This window comes from Oncorhynchus mykiss, chromosome 32 (assembly GCF_013265735.2).
Source record: "Oncorhynchus mykiss isolate Arlee chromosome 32, USDA_OmykA_1.1, whole genome shotgun sequence".
Lineage (NCBI taxonomy): Eukaryota > Metazoa > Chordata > Actinopteri > Salmoniformes > Salmonidae > Oncorhynchus > Oncorhynchus mykiss.
The window spans coordinates 18,946,389-18,968,074 of NC_050572.1; the positions used below are offsets into that span (position 1 = coordinate 18,946,389).

General features: G+C 49.5%; 1 protein-coding gene across 2 annotated transcripts in view; it reads left to right on the plus strand.

Moving 5' to 3' along the window:
* Positions 1-16,472, plus strand: part of LOC110488045 (ribosome biogenesis protein bop1) — a 159,143-nt gene extending 142,671 nt beyond the window's left edge. For both annotated transcript variants that reach the window (XM_036970800.1, XM_036970801.1), the window contains exons 12-16: positions 11,648-11,828; positions 14,236-14,527; positions 14,705-14,789; positions 14,924-15,031; positions 15,382-16,472. In XM_036970800.1, the coding sequence (XP_036826695.1) occupies positions 11,648-11,828; positions 14,236-14,527; positions 14,705-14,789; positions 14,924-15,031; positions 15,382-15,535 (820 nt within the window). In that variant the 3' untranslated portion in view covers positions 15,536-16,472. The remainder of the gene's footprint in view (positions 1-11,647; positions 11,829-14,235; positions 14,528-14,704; positions 14,790-14,923; positions 15,032-15,381) is intronic.
* Positions 16,473-21,686: the final 5,214 nt, after the last annotated feature.

The following is a 21,686-nucleotide window of genomic DNA, read 5'->3' on the forward strand; positions in this document are numbered from 1 at the left end:
GTCTCTCAGCTCGTTCACAGCCATGTGAAAGCTACCTGTGTTGCTGATATTTAGTCCTAGATATGTGTCGTTTTTGGTGTGTTCTAATAGAACTGTGTCCAAATAGAATTTATATTTGTCATCCTTATTTCCAGACCTTTTTTGGAATATCATTATATTTGTTTTTTTTAGGTTAACGGTCAGAGCCCAGGTCTGACAGAACCTGTGGTTAACGGTCAGAGCCCAGGTCTGACAGAACCTGTGGTTAACGGTCAGAGCCCAGGTCTGACAGAACCTGTGGTTAACGGTCAGAGCCCAGGTCTGACAGAACCTGTGGTTAACGGTCAGAGCCCAGGTCTGACAGAACCTGTGGTTAACGGTCAGAGCCCAGGTCTGACAGAACCTGTGGTTAACGGTCAGAGCCCAGGTCTAACAGAACCTGTGGTTAACGGTCAGAGCCCAGGTCTGACAGAACCTGTAAAGATGATCTAGGTGCTGCTGTAACCCCTCTTTAGTGGGAGACAGCAGCACCAGGTCATCTGTGTACAGCAGACACTTGATTTCAGTGTTGTGTAGGGTGATACCAGGTGCTGCCGATTCTTCTAATGTTCTTGCCAATTCATTAATGTAGATGTTAAATAGTGTTGGACTTATTGGGCAGCCCTGTTTCACTCCCCGTCCCTGAGAGAAGAAGTCTGTTTGCTTGTTGACAATTTTAACCGCAGATTTGTACTACTTTCTATTAGTTTATCAAAAAGACCTTCGTGCCAAATTTAATCAAATGCTTTCTTGAAATCTACAAAACACGAGAAGATTTTGCCTTTGTTTTGGTTTACTTGTTCATCAATTAGTGTGGAGGGTGTAAATGTGGTACGATAATTTTTTAGAAATCCAATCTGGCTTCTGCTCAGGACGTTGTGTTCGTCAAGGAAATGATGTAGTCTGCTATTTATAATACTGCAGAGAATTTTCCCCAAGTTGCTGTTAACGCAAATTCCTCTGTAATTATTTGGGTCAAATTTGTCTCCATTTTTATAGATTAGTGTGATCAATCCCTGGTTCCAAATATCGGGGGAAAATACCTGCAGTGAGGATAATGTTGAAGAGTTTGAGTATAGCCAATTTTAATTTGTGGTCTGTATATTTGATCATTTCATTTAAAATACCATCAGCACCACAGGCCTTTTTGGGTTGGAGAGTGCATAGTTTTTCCAATAATTCTTCTTCTGTAATTGGGGTATCCACAGGATTCTGATAGTCTTTAACTGCTGATTCAAGGATTTGTAATTTTTGTTGTATATCTTTTTGTTCTGGACTCTTTGTTATATTGCTGTAGAGGTTTGTAAAGTGATTTCTCCACATATCATATCCCTCTCTCTCGCTGTGTCGCTCTCTCTCTCTCTCACTGTGTGTCTCTCTCGCGCTCTCTCTCGCTGTGTCTCGTGCTCTCTCTCTCACTGTGTGTCTCTCGCGTTCTTTCTCGCTGTGTCTCTCTCTCTCTCGCTGTGTGTCTCTCTCGCGCTCTCTCTCGCTGTGTCTCGTGCTCTTTCTCTCGCTGTGCGTCTCAATTCAATTCAAGGGCTTTATTGGCATGGGAAACATGTGTTAACATTGCCAAAGCAAGTGAGGTAGATAATATATAAAGTGAATATATAAAGTGAAAAACAATCAAAATTAACAGTAAACATTACACATACAGATGTTTCAAAACAATAAAGACATTACAAATGTCATATTATATATATACAGTGTTTTAACAATGTACAAATGGTTAAAGGACACAAGATGATAAAATAAATAAGCATAAATATGGGTTGTATTTACAATGGTGTTTGTTCTTCACTGGTTGCCCTTTTCTCGTGGCAACAGGTCACAAATCTTGCTGCTATGATGGCACACTGTGTAATTTCACCCAGTAGATATGGGAGTTTTTCAAATTTGGATTTGTTTTTGAATTCTTTGTGGATCTGTGTAATCTGAGGGAAATATGTCTCTCTAATATGGTCATACGTTGGGCAGGAGGTTAGGAAGTGCAGCTCAGTTTCCACCTCATTTTGTGGGCAGTGAGCACATAGCCTGTCTTCTCTTGAGAGCCATGTCTGCCTACGGCAGCCTTTCTCAATATCAAGGCTATGCTCACTGAGTCTCTCTCTCGCTGTGTCTCGCGCGTTCTCTCTCTCGCTGTCTCTCTCAAGCTCTCTTTCTCGCTGTGTCTCTCTCTTGCTGTGGGTGTGTCTCGCTGTGTCTCTCTTTCTCTTGCTGTGTATGTCTCTCGCTCTCTTTCTCACTGTCTCTCTCTCTCGCTGTGTCTCTCTCACGGTGTCTCTCTCTCTTTCACGGTGATTTCTCTCTCTCTCTCTTGCTGTGTCGCTCTCTCTCTTGCTGTGTCTCTCTCTCTCTCTTGCTGTGTCTCTCTCTCTCTTGCTGTGTCTCTCTCTTGCTTGTCTCTCTCTCTCTCTCTCTCTCGCTGTGTGTGTCTCTCTCTCGCTGTGTGTCTGTCTCGCTCTCTCTCTTTCTCTTGCTGTGTCTCTCTTTCTCTTGCTGTGTCTCTCTCTCTCTTTCTCTCGCTGTGTCTTTCTCTTTCTCTCGCTGTGTCTCTCTCTCTTTCTCTTGCTGTGTCTCTCTCTCTCTTTCTCTCGCTGTGTCTCTCGCTCTCTGTCTCTCGCTCTCTTTCTCTCGCTGTGTCTCTCTTTTTCTCTCGCTGTGTGTCTCTCTCTCTCTCTTTCTCTCGCTGTGTGTTTCTCTCTCTCTCTTTCTCTCGCTGTGTGTGTCTCTCTCTCTCTTTCTCTCGATGCGTCTCTCTCTCTTTCTCTCGCTGTGGGTGTGTCTCCCTCTCTCTTTCTCTCGCTGTTGCTCGCTCTAACTGTCTCGCTCTCTCGCTGTGTGGCGCTCTCGCTGTGTGGCGCTCTCGCTGTGTGGCGCTCTCGCTGTGTGGCGCTCTCGCTGTGTGGCGCTCTCGCTGTGTGGCGCTCTCTTGCTGTGTGGCGCTCTCTTGCTGTGTGGCTCTCTCTTGCTGTGTGGCTCTCTCTCGCTGTGCGGCTCTCTCTCGCTGTGTGGCTCTCTCTCGCTGTGTGGCTCTCTCTCGCTGTGTGGCTCTCTCTCGCTGTGTGGCTCTCTCTCACTGTGTGGCTCTCTCTTGCTGTGTGGCTCTCTCTTGCTGTGTGGCTCTCTCTTGCTGTGTGGCTCTCTCTCGCTGTGTGGCTCTCTCTCACTGTGTGGCTCTCTCTCGCTGTGTGGCTCTCTCTCTCGCTGTGTGGCTCTCTCTCGCTGTCCCTTTCTCTCTCGCTGTCTCGCTGTCCCTTTCTCTCTCGCTGTCTCGCTGTCCCTTTCTCTCTCGCTGTCTCGCTGTCCCTTTCTCTCTCGCTGTCTCACTGTCCCTTTCTCTCTCGCTGTCTCACTGTCCCTTTCTCTCTCGCTGTGTCTCTCTCTCGCTGTCTCACTGTCGCTTTCTTTCTCGCTGTCTCACTGTCCCTTTCTCTCTCGCTGTGTCTCTCTCTCGCTGTGTCTCTCTCTCGCTGTCTTGCTGTGTCTCTCTCTCGCTGTCCCTTTCTCTCTCGCTTTCCCTTTCTCTCGCTGTCCCTTTCTCTCTCGCTGTGTCTCTCTCTCGCTGTCTCACTGTCCCTTTCTCTCTCGCTGTGTCTCTCTCTCGCTGTGTCTCTCTCTCGCTGTGTCGCTCTCTCGCTGTCTCACTGTCCCTTTCTCTCTCGCTGTGTCTCTCTCTCGCTGTGTCGCTCTCTCTCGCTGTGTCTCTCTCTCGCTGTCTCGCTGTGTCTCTCTCTCGCTGTGTCTCTCTCTCGCTGTCTCGCTGTCCCTTTCTCTCTCGCTGTATCTCTCTCTCGCTGTCTCACTCTCTCGCTGTCTCACTGTCCCTTTCTCTCTCGCTGTCTCACTGTCTCTCTCTCTCGCTGTGTCTCTCTCACGGTGTCTCTCTCTCTTTCACGGTGATTTCTCTCTCTCTCTCTTGCTGTGTCGCTCTCTCTCTCTTGCTGTGTCTCTCTCTCTCTCTTGCTGTGTCTCTCTCTCTCTTGCTGTGTCTCTCTCTTGCTTGTCTCTCTCTCTCTCTCTCTCTCGCTGTGTGTGTCTCTGTCTCGCTGTGTGTCTCTCTCTCTCTCGCTGTGTGTCTGTCTCGCTCTCTCTCTTTCTCTTGCTGTGTCTCTCTTTCTCTTGCTGTGTCTCTCTCTCTCTTTCTCTCGCTGTGTCTTTCTCTTTCTCTCGCTGTGTCTCTCTCTCTTTCTCTTGCTGTGTCTCTCTCTCTCTTTCTCTCGCTGTGTCTCTCGCTCTCTGTCTCTCGCTCTCTTTCTCTCGCTGTGTCTCTCTTTTTCTCTCGCTGTGTGTCTCTCTCTCTCTCTTTCTCTCGCTGTGTGTTTCTCTCTCTCTCTTTCTCTCGCTGTGTGTGTCTCTCTCTCTCTTTCTCTCGATGCGTCTCTCTCTCTTTCTCTCGCTGTGGGTGTGTCTCCCTCTCTCTTTCTCTCGCTGTTGCTCGCTCTAACTGTCTCGCTCTCTCGCTGTGTGGCGCTCTCGCTGTGTGGCGCTCTCGCTGTGTGGCGCTCTCGCTGTGTGGCGCTCTCGCTGTGTGGCGCTCTCTTGCTGTGTGGCGCTCTCTTGCTGTGTGGCTCTCTCTTGCTGTGTGGCTCTCTCTCGCTGTGCGGCTCTCTCTCGCTGTGTGGCTCTCTCTCGCTGTGTGGCTCTCTCTCGCTGTGTGGCTCTCTCTCACTGTGTGGCTCTCTCTCACTGTGTGGCTCTCTCTTGCTGTGTGGCTCTCTCTTGCTGTGTGGCTCTCTCTTGCTGTGTGGCTCTCTCTCGCTGTGTGGCTCTCTCTCACTGTGTGGCTCTCTCTCACTGTGTGGCTCTCTCTCGCTGTGTGGCTCTCTCTCTCGCTGTGTGGCTCTCTCTCGCTGTCCCTTTCTCTCTCGCTGTCTCGCTGTCCCTTTCTCTCTCGCTGTCTCGCTGTCCCTTTCTCTCTCGCTGTCTCGCTGTCCCTTTCTCTCTCGCTGTCTCACTGTCCCTTTCTCTCTCGCTGTCTCACTGTCCCTTTCTCTCTCGCTGTGTCTCTCTCTCGCTGTCTCACTGTCGCTTTCTTTCTCGCTGTCTCACTGTCCCTTTCTCTCTCGCTGTGTCTCTCTCTCGCTGTGTCTCTCTCTCGCTGTCTTGCTGTGTCTCTCTCTCGCTGTCCCTTTCTCTCTCGCTTTCCCTTTCTCTCGCTGTCCCTTTCTCTCTCGCTGTGTCTCTCTCTCGCTGTCTCACTGTCCCTTTCTCTCTCGCTGTGTCTCTCTCTCGCTGTGTCTCTCTCTCGCTGTGTCTCTCTCTCGCTGTGTCGCTCTCTCGCTGTCTCACTGTCCCTTTCTCTCTCGCTGTGTCTCTCTCTCGCTGTGTCGCTCTCTCTCGCTGTGTCTCTCTCTCGCTGTCTCGCTGTGTCTCTCTCTCGCTGTGTCTCTCTCTCGCTGTCTCGCTGTCCCTTTCTCTCTCGCTGTATCTCTCTCTCGCTGTCTCACTCTCTCGCTGTCTCACTGTCCCTTTCTCTCTCGCTGTCTCACTGTCCCTTTCTCTCTCGCTGTCTCACTGTCCCTTTCTCTCTCGCTGTCTCACTGTCCCTTTCTCTCTCGCTGTCTCACTGTCCCTTTCTCTCTCGCTGTCTCACTGTCCCTTTCTCTTTCGCTGTCTCACTGTCCCTTTCTCTCTCGCCGTCTCTTTGTTGCTCTCTCTCTCTCTCGCTGTGTCTCTCTCTCGCTGTCTCGCTGTCCCTTTCTCTCTCGCTGTCCCTTTCTCTCTCGCTGTCTCGCTGTCCCTTTCTCTCTCGCTGTCCCTTTCTCTCTCGCTGTCCCTTTCTCTCTCGCTGTCCCTTTCTCTCTCGCTGTCCCTTTCTCTCTCGCTGTCTCACTGTCCCTTTCTCTCTCGCTGTCTCACTGTCCCTTTCTCTCTCGCTGTCTCACTGTCCCTTTCTCTCTCGCTGTCTCACTGTCCCTTTCTCTCTCGCTGTCTCACTGTCCCTTTCTCTCTCGCTGTCTCACTGTCCCTTTCTCTTTCGCTGTCTCACTGTCCCTTTCTCTCTCGCTGTCTCTTTGTTGCTCTCTCTCTCTCTCGCTGTGTCTCTCTCTCGCTGTCTCGCTGTCCCTTTCTCTCTCGCTGTCCCTTTCTCTCTCGCTGTCTCACTGTCCCTTTCTCTCTCGCTGTCTCACTGTCCCTTTCTCTCTCGCTGTGTCTCTCTCTCGCTGTGTCTCTCTCTCGCTGTGTCGCTGTCTCGCTGTGTCTCTCTCGCTGTCTCGCTGTGTCTCTCTCACTCGCTGTCTCGCTGTCCCGCTGTGTCTCTGTCTCACTGTCCCTTTCTCTCTCGCTGTCTCACTGTCCCTTTCTCTCTCGCTGTGTCTCTCGCTGTGTCTCTCTTTCGCTGTGTCTCTGTCTCGCTGTGTCTCTCTCTCGCTGTCTCGCTGTGTCTCTCTCTCTCGCTGTCCCGCTGTGTCTCTGTCTCGCTGTCCCTTTCTCTCTCGCTGTCTCACTGTCCCTTTCTCTCTTGCTGTGTCTCTCTCTCGCTGTCTCACTGTCCCTTTCTCTCTCGCTGTGTCTCTCTCTCTCGCTGTGTCTCTCTCTCGCTGTGTCTCTCTCGCTGTGTCTCTCTCTGTGTGTTTCTCTCTCTCTCTCTCTTTCTCTCGCTGTGTGTGTCTCTCTCTCTCTTTCTCTCGATGCGTCTCTCTCTCTTTCTCTCGCTGTGGGTGTGTCTCCCTCTCTCTTTCTCTCGCTGTTGCTCGCTCTAACTGTCTCGCTCTCTCGCTGTGTGGCGCTCTCGCTGTGTGGCTCTCTCTTGCTGTGTGGCTCTCTCTTGCTGTGTGGCTCTCTCTTGCTGTGTGGCTCTCTCTTGCTGTGCGGCTCTCTCTCGCTGTGTGGCTCTCTCTCGCTGTGTGGCTCTCTCTCGCTGTGTGGCTCTCTCTCGCTGTGTGGCTCTCTCTCGCTGTGTGGCTCTCTCTCGCTGTGTGGCTCTCTCTCGCTGTGTAGCTCTCTCTCTCGCTGTGTGGCTCTCTCTCGCTGTCCCTTTCTCTCTCGCTGTCTCGCTGTCCCTTTCTCTCTCGCTGTCTCACTGTCCCTTTCTCTCTCGCTGTGTCTCTCTCTCGCTGTCTCACTGTCCCTTTCTCTCTCGCTGTCTCACTGTCGCTTTCTTTCTCGCTGTCTCGCTGTCCCTTTCTCTCTCGCTTTCCCTTTCTCTCGCTGTCCCTTTCTCTCTCGCTGTCCCTTTCTCTCTCGCTGTGTCTCTCTCGCTGTGTCTCTCTCTCGCTGTCTCACTGTCCCTTTCTCTCTCGCTGTGTCTCTCTCTCGCTGTGTCTCTCTCTCGCTGTGTCGCTCTCTCGCTGTGTCACTGTCCCTTTCTCTCTCGCTGTGTCGCTCTCTCTCGCTGTGTCGCTCTCTCTCGCTGTGTCTCTCTCTCGCTGTGTCTCTCTCTCGCTGTGTCTCTCTCTCGCTGTCTCGCTGTGTCTCTCTCTCGCTGTCTCGCTGTCCCTTTCTCTCTCGCTGTATCTCTCTCTCGCTGTCTCACTGTCCCTTTCTCTCTCGCTGTCTCACTGTCCTTTTCTCTCTCGCTGTCTCACTGTCCCTTTCTCTCTCGCTGTCTCACTGTCCCTTTCTCTCTCGCTGTCTCACTGTCCCTTTCTCTCTCGCTGTCTCACTGTCCCTTTCTCTCTCGCTGTCTCACTGTCCCTTTCTCTCTCGCTGTCTCACTGTCCCTTTCTCTCTCGCTGTCTCACTGTCCCTTTCTCTCTCGCTGTCTCACTGTCCCTTTCTCTCTCGCTGTCTCACTGTCCCTTTCTCTCTCGCTGTCTCACTGTCCCTTTCTCTTTCGCTGTCTCACTGTCCCTTTCTCTCTCGCCGTCTCTTTGTTGCTCTCTCTCTCGCTGTGTCTCTCTCTCGCTGTCTCGCTGTCCCTTTCTCTCTCGCTGTCTCGCTGTCCCTTTCTCTCTCGCTGTCTCGCTGTCCCTTTCTCTCTCGCTGTCTCACTGTCCCTTTCTCTCTCGCTGTGTCTCTCTCTCGCTGTGTCTCTCTCTCGCTGTGTCTCTCTCTCTCGCTGTCTCACTGTCCCTTTCTCTCTCGCTGTGTCTCTCTCTCGCTGTGTCTCTGTCTCGCTGTGTCTCTCTCTCGCTGTCTCGCTGTGTCTCTCTCTCTCGCTGTCTCGCTGTCCCGCTGTGTCTCTGTCTCGCTGTCCCTTTCTCTCTCGCTGTCTCACTGTCCCTTTCTCTCTCGCTGTCCCACTGTCCCTTTCTCTCTCGCTGTCCCTTTCTCTCTCGCTGTCTCACTGTCCCTTTCTCTCTCGCTGTCTCATTGTCCCTTTCTCTCTCGCTGTCCTACTGTCCCTTTCTTTCTCGCTGTCTCTCTGTTGCTCTCTCTCTCGCTGTGTCTCTCTCTCGCTGTCTCGCTGTCCCTTTCTATCTCGCTGTCTCGCTGTCCCTTACTCTCTCGCTGTCTCGCTGTCCCTTTCTCTCTCGCTGTCTCGCTGTCCCTTTCTCTCTCGCTGTGTGGCTCTCTCTCGCTGTGTGGCTCTCTCTCGCTGTGTGGCTCTCTCGCTGTGTGGCTCTCTCTCGCTGTGTGGCTCTCTCTCGCTGTGTGGCTCTCTCTCGCTGTCCCTTTCTCTCTCGCTGTCTCACTGTCCCTTTCTCTCTCGCTGTCTCGCTGTCCCTTTCTCTCTCGCTGTCTCGCTGTCCCTTTCTCTCTCTCTGTCTCGCTGTCCCTTTCTCTCTCGCTGTCTCACTGTCCCTTTCTCTCTCGCTGTGTCTCTCTCTCGCTGTGTCTCTCTCTCGCTGTCTCGCTGTCCCTTTCTCTCTCGCTGTCCCTTTCTCTCTCGCTGTCTCGCTGTCCCTTTCTCTCTCGCTGTGTCTCTCTCTCGCTGTCTCACTGTCCCTTTCTCTCTCGCTGTGTCTCTCTCTCGCTGTGTGTCTCTCTCTCGCTGTGTGGCTCTCTCTCGCTGTGTCTCTCTCTCGCTGTCTCGCTGTGTCTCTCTCTCGCTGTCTCACTGTCCCTCTCTCTCGCTGTCTCACTGTCCCTTTCTCTCTCGCTGTCTCACTGTCCCTTTCTCTCTCGCTGTCTCACTTTCCCTTTCTCTCTCGCTGTCTCACTGTCCCTTTCTCTCTCGCTGTCTCACTGTCCCTTTCTCGCTGTCTCACTGTCCCTTTCTCTCGCTGTCTCACTGTCCCTTTCTCTCTCGCCATCTCTTTGTTGCTCTCTCTCTCTCGCTGTGTCTCTGTCTCGCTGTCCCTTTCTCTCTCGCTGTCTCACTGTCCCTTTCTCTCTCACTGTCTCACTGTCCCTTTCTCTCTCGCTGTCTCTGTCCCTTTCTCTCTCGCTGTGTCTCTCTCTCGCTGTCTCTCTCTCGCTGTGTCTCTCTCTCGCTGTCTCGCTGTCCCTTTCTCTCTCGCTGTTTCTCTCTCTCGCTGTCTCACTGTCCCTTTCTCTCTCGCTGTCTCACTGTCTCTTTCTCTCTCGCTGTCTCACTGTCCCTTTCTCTCTCGCTGTCTCACTGTCCCTTTCTCTCTCGCTGTCTCACTGTCCCTTTCTCTCTCACTGTCCCTTTCTCTCTCGCTGTGTCTCGCTCTCGCTGTGTCTCTCTCGCTGTCTCACTGTTACTTTCTCTCTCGCTGTGTCTCTCTCTCGCTGTGTCGCTCTCTCGCTGTCTCACTGTCCCTTTCTCGCTGTGTCTCTCTCTCGCTGTCTCACTGTCCCTTTCTCTCTCGCTGTGTCTCTCTCTCTCGCTGTGTCTCTCTCTCGCTGTCTCGCTGTGTCTCTCTCGCTGTCTCGCTGTGTCTCTCTCGCTGTGTCTCTCTCTCGCTGTCTCGTTGTGTCTCTCTCTCGCTGTCTCGCTGTCCCTTTCTCTCTCGCTGTTTCTCTCTCACTGTCTCACTGTCCCTTTCTCTCTCGCTGTCTCACTGTCCCTTTCTCTCTCGCTGTCTCACTGTCCCTTTCTCTCTCGCTGTCTCACTGTCCCTTTCTCTCTCGCTGTCTCACTGTCCCTTTCTCTCTCGCTGTCTCACTGTCCCTTTCTCTCTCGCTGTCTCTGTCCCTTTCTCTCTCGCTGTGTCGCTGTCCCTTTCTCTCTCGCTGTCTCGCTGTCCCTTTCTCTCTCGCTGTCTCGCTGTCCCTTTCTCTCTCGCTGTCCCTTTCTCTCTCGCTGTCTCGCTGTCCCTTTCTCTCTCGCTGTCCCTTTCTCTCTCGCTGTCTCGCTGTCCCTTTCTCTCTCGCTGTCTCACTGTCCCTTTCTCTCTCGCTGTCTCGCTGTCTCTTTCTCTCTCGCTGTCTCGCTGTGTCTCTCTCTCGCTGTCTCGCTGTCCCTTTCTCTCTTGCTGTCCCTTTCTCTCTCGCTGTGTCTCTCTCTCGCTGTCTCAATGTCCCTTTCTCTCTCACTGTGTCTCTCGCTGTGTGGCTCTCTCTCGCTGTGTGACTCTCTTTCGCTGTGTGGCTCTCTCTCGCTGTGTCTCTCTCTCGCTGTCTCGCTGTCCCTTTCTCTCTCGCTGTCTCGCTGTTCCTTTGTCTCTCGCTGTGTCTCTCTCTCGCTGTCTCGCTGTCCCTTTCTCTCTCGCTGTCTCGCTGTCCCTTTCTCTCTTGCTGTCTCGCTGTCCCTTTCTCTCTCGCTGTGTCTCTCTCTCGCTGTCTCACTGTCCCTTTCTCTCTCGCTTTGTCTCTCGCTGTGTGGCTCTCTCTCGCTGTGTGGCTCTCTCTCGCTGTGTGGCTCTCTCTCGCTGTGTGGCTCTCTCTCGCTGTGTGGCTCTCTCTCTCTCTCTTGCTGTGTGTGTCTCTCTCTCTCGCTGTGTGTGTGTCTCTCTCGCTCGCTGTATGTGTCTCTCTTTCTCTCGCTGTGTGTGTCTCTTTCTCTTTTTTTCTCTCGCTGTGTCTCTCTTTCTCTCGCTGTGTTTCTCTTTCTCTCGCTGTGTTTCTCTCTTTCTCTCGCTGTGTTTCTCTCTCGCTCTCTCTCGGGCTTTATTGGCATGGGAAACATATGTTAACATTGCCAAAGCAAGTGAAGTAGATAATAAACAATGAACATTACACTTCCAAAAGAATAAAGACATTACAAATGTCATATTTATATATACAGTGTTGTAACGATGTGCAAATAGTTAAAGTACAAAAGGGGAAAATAAATAAATATGGGTTGTATTTACTATGGTGTTTGTTCTTCACTGGTCACCCTTGTGTCAACAGGTCACAAATCTTGCTGCTGTGATGGCACACTGTGGTATTTCACCCAGTAGATATGGGTTTATCAAATTGGGTTGTTTTCAAATTCTTTGTGGACCTGTATAATCTGAGAGAAATATGTCTCTCTAATATGGTCATACATTGGGCAGGAGGTTAGGAAGTGCAGCTCAGTTTCCACCTCATTTTGTGGGCAGTGAGCACATAGCCTGTCTTCTCTTGAGAGCCAGGTCTGTCTACGGCGGCATTTCTCAATAGCAAGGCTATGCTCACTGAGTCTGTACATAGTCAAAGCTTTCCTTCATTTTGGGTCAGTCACAGTGGTCAGGTATTCTGCCACTGTGTACTCCCTGTTTAGAGCCAAATAGCATTCTAGTTTGCTCTGTTTTTTTGTTAATTCTTTCCAATGTGTCAAGTAATTATCTTTGTGTTTTCTCATGATTAGATTGGGTCTAATTATGTTTCTCTCTCTCTTCCCCCCCCCCCCCCCCCCCCCCCTCAGTGAGCATACAGTGCTGCTGTTGAACCCATCTTTGGGAGACAGGCTGGTGGTGAGCTCCACAGACCAGCTGATCACCGCCTACGAGCCCCCAGAGGAGGACAAGGAGCAGGCTGTCACCTGGGCTCTGTCTGAAGGCCTGGAGCACAACAAGGGACACCGCCTTACCCTCACCCACCCCAAAGTAAGACACACTACCTCTCCCTCTGAGTAACCCTCACCCACCCCAAGGTAAGACACACTACCTCTCCGTCTGAGTAACCCTCACTCCTCTTAGGTAAGGGTCATCCCAACTCCTGCGTCTGTGGTCAGTCCAGCATCTATAGCTCCATGAATTTGAAGCTGGTTACATTGCTCCAGCACGATCCCTCGGCTGGTTACATTTCTCCAGCACGATCCCTCGGCTGGTTACATTTCTCCAGCACGATCCCTCGGCTGGTTACATTTCTCCAGCACGATCCCTCGGCTGGTTACATTTCTCCAGCACGATCCCTCGGCTGGTTACATTTCTCCAGCACGATCCCTCGGCTGGTTACATTTCTCCAGCCCGATCCCTCGGCTGGTTACATTTCTCCAGCCCGATCCCTCGGCTGGTTACATTTCTCCAGCCCGATCCCTCGGCTGGTTACATTTCTCCAGCACGATCCCTCGGCTGGTTACATTTCTCCAGCACGATCCCTCGGCTGGTTACATTTCTCCAGCACGATCCCTCGGCTGGTTACATTTCTCCAGCACGATCTCTCGGCTGGTTACATTTCTCCAGCACAATCTCTCGGCTGGTTACATTTCTCCAGCACGATCCCTCGGCTGGTTACATTTCTCCAGCCCGATCCCTCGGCTGGTTACATTTCTCCAGCACGATCCCTCGGCTGGTTACATTTCTCCAGCACGATCCCTCGGCTGGTTACATTTCTCCAGCACGATCCCTCGGCTGGTTACATTTCTCCAGCACGATCCCTCGGCTGGTTACATTTCTCCAACCCGATCCCTCGGCTGGTTACATTTCTCCAGCACGATCCCTCGGCTGGTTACATTTCTCCAACCCGATCCCTCGGCTGGTTACATTGCTCCAGCCCGATCCCTCGGCTGGTTACATTTCTCCAGCACGATCCCTCGGCTGGTTACATTTCTCCAGCCCGATCCCTCGGCTGGTTACATTTCTCCAGCACGATCCCTCGGCTGGTTACATTTCTCCAGCACGATCCCTCGGCTGGTTACATTTCTCCAACCCGATCCCTCGGCTGGTTACATTTCTCCAGCACGATCCCTCGGCTGGTTACATTGCTCCAGCACGATCCCTCGGCTGGTTACATTTCTCCAGCACGATCCCTCGACTGGTTACATTGCTCCAGCACGATCCCTCGGCTGGTTACATTTCTCCAGCACGATCCCTCGGCTGGTTACATTTCTCCAGCACGATCCCTCGGCTGGTTACATTTCTCCAGCACGATCCCTCGGCTGGTTACATTTCTCCAGCCCGATCCCTCGGCTGGTTACATTGCTCCAGCCCGATCCCTCGGCCCGTTACATTTCTCCAGCCCGATCCCTCGGCTGGTTACATTGCTCCAGCCCGATCCCTCGGCTGGTTACATTGCTCCAGCCCGATCCCTCGGCTGGTTGCCAGAAAAGTGGAGGGTGGATGCTTTGTTTTTGTTTGAATCCAAGATTGCCCCTTTAAGGCCACAGGTAACTCAGAATGTTAGGGATATAGTGAAGAAGAGAAAACACTCAGATGGAGATACTGAGAACCCTATGATGACATTCAGACATATTTTTTGTCTTTACCCCAGAAAACATTTTTAGTCCAACAGCTGGAGGAGGCTTTTAAAGAAACACCAGAGTAGATTGTGGTTAGCCTTTTTCCTCAAGTAAATGGAAAGAAACATATAAGAGCTTTCTAGTTTTTCCAATTTAAAATAGAGTGGCATTTAGAAAGACTGCGACAGTGATGCCAGCTACCACCCATATTTTCACGTTTCTGTACTTTGCCTTAGCTACAGTCCTAGGTGTATTATAACAAATATGAATTAAAACTATAATGTATTACTGTAGTAATGATAATAGTACTGTATAGTAATAACAGTAATATAAATGTTGTTTTGAATTGTGATAATATAATTCATATTGAATCATACTTAAATCCTCCGCTCTTCTCCCTTCCACCCTCCCTTACCCTCTCCTTCTTCCCTTCCTCTTCTTCCCTTCCACCCTCCCTTCCCTTCCACCCTCCCTTCCCTTCCTTCCTCCCTTCCACCCTCCCTTACCCTCTCCTTCCTCCCTTCCACCCTCCCTTACCCTCTCCTTCTTCCCTTCCTCTTCTTCCCTTCCACCCTCCCTTCCCTTCTACCCTCCCTTCCTCCCTTCCACCCTCCCTTACCCTCTCCTTCTTCCCTTCCTCTTCTTCCCTTCCTCTTCTTCCCTTCCCTTCCACCCTCCCTTCCTCCCTTCCACCCTCCCTTCCTCCCTTCCACCCTCCCTTACCCTCTCCTTCTTCCCTTCCTCTTCTTCCCTTCCCTTCCACCCTCCCGTCCTCCCTCCCACCCTCCCTTCCTCCCTCCCACCCTCCCTTCCTCCCTTCCACCCTCCTCCAGGCAGTAAAGCAGGTAGTTTGGCATGGTAAGGGTGACTACCTGTCCAGCGTCATGCCTGACAACAGCAGCAACCTGCAGGTGCTGATCCACCAGGTGAGCAAGCGGCGGACGCAGAACCCCTTCCGCAAGAACAAGGGCCTGGTGCAGTGCGTCTCCTTCCACCCGCTGCGGCCCTACTTCTTCGTGGCCACGCAGCGCTACGTGCGCGTCTACAACCTCATCAAGCAAGAGCTGACCAAGAAGCTGATGACCAACTGCAAGTGGATCTCCAGCATGGCCATTCACCCTGGAGGTTAGTGCTCTGTCACAGGTCCCCTTCAGGGAGAGGAGTATGTCCTACTGTAACGCCTGTGGAGATGGCTAAATGCACCTCCAATAAGCTGGGATTTGATGGTCATTCTCAAAAGAAGGAAGGTGATGATATATGAGTGAAATGCATGTTTTCTGTAGTAACACTACTCCTGGCCAGGTGATAACCTGATCTGTGGCAGCTATGACTGCAGACTGGCCTGGTTTGATCTGGACCTCTCTACCAAACCGTACAAGATGCTGCGGTGAGGCACCTCCTATACATTCTCATGTATTCATTTGTAATTATTGATTGCCAATGAATACTAGTCATTGACCACGTGACATGAGGCCTGGGTTTGATTGGTTCTGAAGTCTTTTGTCTGTTTTGGTGACCCAGGCACCACAAGAAGGCCTTGAGGGGCGTGGCTTATCACAGGAACTACCCCCTATTCGCCTCTGGTGCTGATGACGGCAGTGTGATCGTCTGCCACGGCATGGTCTACAAGTAAGTCACATCACCCAATCACACCTGCTGTACCAATACAATATAAACACCTCTCCTCTTCACTGTCTCATGTCTGTTTTTCACCATCTCTCCTTTCCTCTGTCGTTCTCGCTCTCTCTCTATGTCATGTTGTTTTTCCCCCTGCGTTCCTTCTCCAACTCGTCGAAATGTTGATGCGTATCCTACAAAGCATATTTCCTGATTGGTACATTTTATTTTGGCTGTATAACCGTCAAGAGGTTTTAAATGAAGAAAAATAATACTGTAGAATATTGTCTGTGTTCAGTCTTCTGTACTGGCATAACTCTATCCATCAATCTCTCGTTCTCTCTTTCATTCTTTCTTTCCAGTGACCTGCTCCAGAATCCTCTCATTGTACCAGTCAAGGTACTGAAGGGTCACCAGATTACCCATGATCTGGGGGTCCTAGACGTGACCTTCCACCCCACCCAGCCCTGGGTCTTCTCCTCGGGGGCTGACACCACCATCCGCCTCTTCACCTAAACCACCGTGGTCACATCTCAAATCACACCCCATTCCCTATCTAGTGCACTACTTTTGACCAGAGCAGTTTGACAAAAGCAGTGCACTACAGTATATAGGGATACCTTTTTATCTCAAATGACATGCTATTCCCTATATAGTGCACTACTTTTGACCAGAGCAGTTTGACCAAAGTGGTGCACTATATAGGGAATATGGATACCTTGGTTACATTTCAAATGGCACCCTATTCCCTGTATAGTGCACTAGTTTTGACCAGAGCCCACATAGGGCTATATCTGAGCAACATGTGTACTGTATTTAAGACACTTCCCAGTCTCCTCCCATGTCCTCTGACAGCTATCCCTGACAGAATAATCAAATCAAGTGCCTGACATCATGTATATTATCCTCATGTCTTTTTCCAAGCTAAGAGAACATCGACCACACAGCCATAATCTCTTTCTTTCCTCAGTGAAACTGAGACAGTAAAAATATGTTTGGTTTCAAACGGCACCTCAAATCTGGCCTGGGCAGGAAAGCCCATTTCCGTCTACGTTGCTGTTCTGTGCAGCTGACCTCATAGCAGCGCATACGAGTCAAACCACTAATGCTTGGACACTTCAGACAGCCCCCGTGACAAAATATACTGTATGTTCAGAGATTAAGCTTGCCAATAGAAACAATAGAACAAAGATGTTGTGAGCCCCCAGAAGGCCCCTGTCAGCCCCTGTCCTACAAGGATATGTGTAATTATATCGGTCTCTCTTTGTGTATGCAACCAAAGTCATGTCCAGTTGAGGTTCTGCAGGACTTGTTCCGATCACAAACACTATGTATGGCGATGTGTGATCCCTTTTTTTTAAATTGTAAAATCTTCTGACTCCTTTACTCGACGGCTTTGTCGCTCTGCCACACGTATTTCTTTTGAATTAAAACGGGTGTTCCCTGAAGCGTTTGATGCATGTGTGTTTTGTTTGGGTCTCACTCTTCTCTTTTGCATCGGTGGCCGGGGGGTCGAGAAGGGTAAACTCAAAACCTCTGAAATATATGCAACCAGGGACGTGGAGGTGGGTTTCCTTTTCCTTTGCTCGTCAGCTCAGCCCCAGACGAGATTCTTCAGAAAGCGGTGGATTATATATCATTCTCTGTCAAGACGAGGCAAGGCCGTGGTGTACTACACTGTACACCTGTGGCTCCCTCCCTCTCTCACATCGCTGTATCATTGCCTTTGTCCCAGATGGCAATGCAGTGCACTACTTTTGGGCATGGCTCTGTTCAAAACTAGTGCACTATATAGGGAATAGTGTGACGAAGACAGTCTGTCGGTCAGTCTCTAGCTATGGTCAAAATCTGAATATATTGTGAATGAAATTGACTCTGGCAAACAAATGTACTAAATTTGAGGTCTATATAGAATTTTTGTCATTTTGAGGTTTTCTTGAAAGCAATGTTATTCAATGTCGATCACAACAGTGACCATGAGTGAACTAAGAAATATACAGTGGCAGCTGACTGATACGTATGTTCTAAATATTTCTATATGTATGTTAGAGCCTCGAAATGTGTACCTCAACTGTTAATCGTCTCAACTGTTGAAATGTTTTGTTGTTTATTACAATGTATGGCCATGAATCAAATGCCAGGTCATTTATACATTTGCGTTTCTAGCCGCTATAAAACTACATTTCCTCTCCGCTGATCAGTTCGTTGTGAATATCCTCTCTTCCTGGTATGTAAGTCAGATTTCCTGGATTGATTTGGCCAAGATCCTGTATAGACGTTAATGATGTCATTGGCCGATAGATGCTAATAGTGAAAGAGCTGATTGATCCATAGGGTTTTTAACACACTTGGCATATTCAACATGAGAAGTAGGCCTGACGATGTGTTTTAGGAATACAATGCAATTTGTTTCACTTCAAGCCGCTCTTCTACTTTAGCTCTGACTGATGGCAGTTTGTTTCATCACAAACACCATGTATACATGTAGAATGACTCAGCTGGTCTTGAAATCAACTTTCAATTGGGTCAAAATTGAAATAAAGAAAAGCCAACTACTTTAAACCACAAAACTGTTTGACAGGTCTAAAAAAGGTTGCTTTTCGAGTGTTCAGAGGAAGTTCCTCCATTCCCTTTGTCAAGGAAAGCATACTAGAGCTAAAGTGATGGAAAACTGAAGCTCCTGCCACGAAAGCCCTTTGGGCGGGCGGTAATGTTAGTTTCCCCCTGAAGCTTCTTATTGGTGAAGGGACCCAAACATTAAAACGCTACATTTAAGGAGCCATACAAATAAGTATGGAAGTGCTTTGATATTGCATACATGCATGAGAGCAGTGAAAAACTCCATGGCTCATAAAGTACATTTCACTGTCTCTCCTCCACCATTTAATGTTTCCACTCTTGAATTTCATCTTTAAGAAGAAAGAAAAAAGCAAAGCAGGAAACTGTTGGGCTTGGTTCGCTTTACCACATTTATCAATTAACACTGGCAGTAGCCAGAGAAACCAGTCAATTGATTGCAGCTGTCCCTGTTTTGAAGTCCCGTTTTTCCCAGCTCTCCCAAGCTGTACCGGGAGGGAGGAAATGGACATGCATAAAATCATTTTTAATCAACGCACAAAGGGATTGGTCCCATACATGATATTTTACAAAAACCATTAGATTGGCAGCAGGCCAGGCAGGCTCAGTCAGAGCAGATGAGTTTTTCTGTTATAATAAATTAGCTGACTGGGTTGCCAGTAGCCGGGGAGACGTCACACCAGGGAGAACCAGACTGAACCAGACGGCTACACACGCTCTTGGTCAAAACTGAAAATGGCTCAAGACAAATTCCTCTCCTCTGTCTGCAGCTCTGAGATGACATCATGAAGTTTTAAAAAGACTTGCTGACCTTTTAATGACTTCCTCCTCTCTGCTCCTTTGACTGACCGCCGCCACACTGCTTTGAGCCCTTCCCAGGGGCCCCACTGCCACAGAGCTTTTAGCCCTGCCTGCATGGGGGCCCCACCAAGGGCCTCCATTGTAAATGTGTTGTTGCCACGGCCCATTACTATAACATGTGTATAGGTTTTGTGTTGCATGTGGGTTCCTGAGTACAGTAAGTTAAAGGCCCTTGTGTGTTTCTGTGTGTAGTTCTTGCATTACGGTTCTACCCTGTTTCTGAAGATGACTTCAGACAGTGGCACTGAAACAGTCTGAAAAGCACAGGATCTTTGGAAAGGCTTTGAATGTCTGTTACTGTGTCTCGCCCACAACACTGAGCTGCGAGTGTGTGTGTGTGTGTACCTGCGGTTTTCCTGTCAGTGAAACCCAATAACACTCCCATTGCATCACTCTGAATAGTTTTTAAAGAAATTGATGCAGTCCTGGCAGACGGTGAATGTTTCCATCGCCTTTCCTTCTTTTCTCCCCCCATTCGTTTTTTTCACCCTTAGGGAGAGTGGTCAAAACAAACAGCAAATATGCGGTCTGTGTAGAGAAACTGGGCTTGGAGAAGGCCACATTCCAGGATAAGTGGAAAAAATTTGAGCCCCATTCTCTCCTGCCTGTGTTTTGAAGCTCCTAGAGACCTTGCTTCCACAACGTTAATTTGGGAATCTAGTGGCTCTGGGTGCTGGTTTCCCCAATGGGCTCTCTGACGAGGCTGCCCCTGTGTGGGTACTCCACTGCTGTCTACCATTCAGACTAACTACGGAACACTGCTCATTATTACAGTGTCTTAATGAGCTAGCTATGCAATTCACGCCTGCATTACGAAGAGGTTTACACTGAACAGGCAAGAGTTGTACTGTTTGTAATGATGTTGATGAACAATGTGATTATTTCTGGTTATTAGGGTGTTATTAGTGGCTTCATCCTCTCGGAGGTAGCCAGCGACCATTAGGGATGCACGTACCAGGATGAGAAATATGAGCATAACACACAGAAAAGAGAGGGAGAAAGTGAAAAGGACAGGGGGGTGGGGGTTGAATCCAGATATACTGCATATTGCCACAGACGGGCGGTTTTAAAGAGGCTTTGCTTTTCAAACATTGAGTCACTCCAAACGGTAGCAGCCAAACACATTATTGACATTGCGAGGGCACATTAATACTTTCCTCGCATTTGATGTTTGTGGTCCTATTTTTTCCTTCACTTTTCTACTTAATCGCAGCTATAGTAAGAGATGATGTTTTTCTTCTGGAATCTTTAGGATTGGAACTATGAGCCACTTTTGGTTTTGAATGGTTTTTGGTGAGCCTCACATTTCTCCCCCTCTATTGGAGCTCTGCGATGACATACATCAGGGTTTATTTCGCACCACATTCAGCTTGGCCCTATTGGTATGAACAATACAGGGCCCTGTTGATGCCTTCACATACAGTACCCACTCACCTCAATAAAGTAAGTATTTCGCTGGCAGCTACTGAGTTCTGTTAACGGACACATTTGATCACAGATTTTGTCCTAAAATGAACCTCATCTATCATGTGCCTCAGGACCTGGAATAGACACCATCATGCACAGAGCTTCCTTAGAGAATATGGGATACACACACACACACACACGTTGACCTCTTCTTTCCCCATAGAATTGGGGACAGAGAGAGAGACACCCAGAGCTCTGAGGGCCGGGCCAGCGTACTGAGGGCCGGGCCAGCGTACTGAGGGCCGGGCCAGGCCAGCATAGTACAGGACCGGGCCAAGGTGTTCTCTCTCACAGATCCTCAATCTTGTTCCGTCTGTCTGTCCTTTCCCTCGCTGACAATGGAGCCCTTCTTCCACTTTGAAGACTTTGGCAGATGTCGTGCTAAAAACATTCCTACGCTATTTTCTTTCTCTCTTCTTAGGGCGGAGGGGTTACTAAAAAGCATGCGAGGAACCAAAGCCCCCGCACAAGCAGTTTAAACTGGGTATCTTCAGCGAGAGAGAAAGTGGACAGATTTGATACTCTTTGACCCCAATTTGCAGCACCTGCAAAATTCAATTCTTGGGGAGTTTACAGTCTTTTAATTGGAGGGGAAAACAGCACTGTGAACTCTTGGCAGTTGGCTTAATTCAGATCTGTTACAAATTACCCCTAAATAGAGGGAACCTTTTTTTATTTTCCTGCTGCCTGCACATGTCCTTACTACAGCCTGGGCCCAATGACATCATGGTGCTCCAGCCGTGCAGACGGTGGTGGAAGTAAACCACAGTGAAATTGAGTTGCCTGAGCTAATTTAAAGAAAAGTAAAAGGCCACTCTCTGGTTACTTTAAGCACCACATTTGATATGGAGGAGGGTTGGCTTTGAAGGGGAGGCCAGGCCTAGGCTGAAGCAGCAGTCTCCTGGCCTCCGCGTGCGAGTAACGAGGGCTGGCGGCACCCAGCAGCAGTCTTTTATTATCTGGACACAGAGGACTTCTTCCAGGGTGGAGAGGGAGAGCGGAGGTGTGGTGGACAGAGAGAGAGGGAAAAGAAGGGAGGCAGCTTGGGAGACTTTCACACCTACACTGACATCCGCCGGGCTGGTTTCGTGTGTCTATAACTCAACAGGGTTCCAGATCGTTTTTATGTGTTTCCTATATGGTAGCAAATGTGGTATCAAAGGCCTTACCTGCAATGTAGTGTATAATAAGTGTGTTTTGTTCATATTTTTTTACATTTTACTTCACTTTTTCCAAATTGTCTCCCTCCCAAATTATGGAACTGTCACTAGATCCTATGGGGTTGTTTTAAAACCTTGATTATAGGTACAATACATAGTGAAGTCACTTTGGCCTAGATTAAATCCATACTGCTGAAGATCTGTGCTATAGAGCTATTGAAATGTAAAGGTAATTTCAGATTGAACCACATAAATGCTGCAGTCTCCGCGAACGCAGGAACATTGCCTTTCAATTTAAATCATGCTGTAGCGCAGGTCTTCAGCAGTACGGATTGAATCTAGCCCGTTTGAGTATTAGCATGATAGTCACAGATTGATAGTACATGTGAACTCTTGCGGCATAGCTAGATAGATTAAAACAAGAGTACAGTTCTACCTCTTTCATCATACCTTAAGGCAGGAACAGGGAGGGCTGTTAGTCTGGATTGTGGCTTTAGGGGAGTATTAGCAGTCAGCTGGAGTATTAACCAAACGGCAACGATAAAAATACCTCGGTACCCACTACTGGGCACGCTAGCCCTATGGCGGCCGTGATTCTTCCG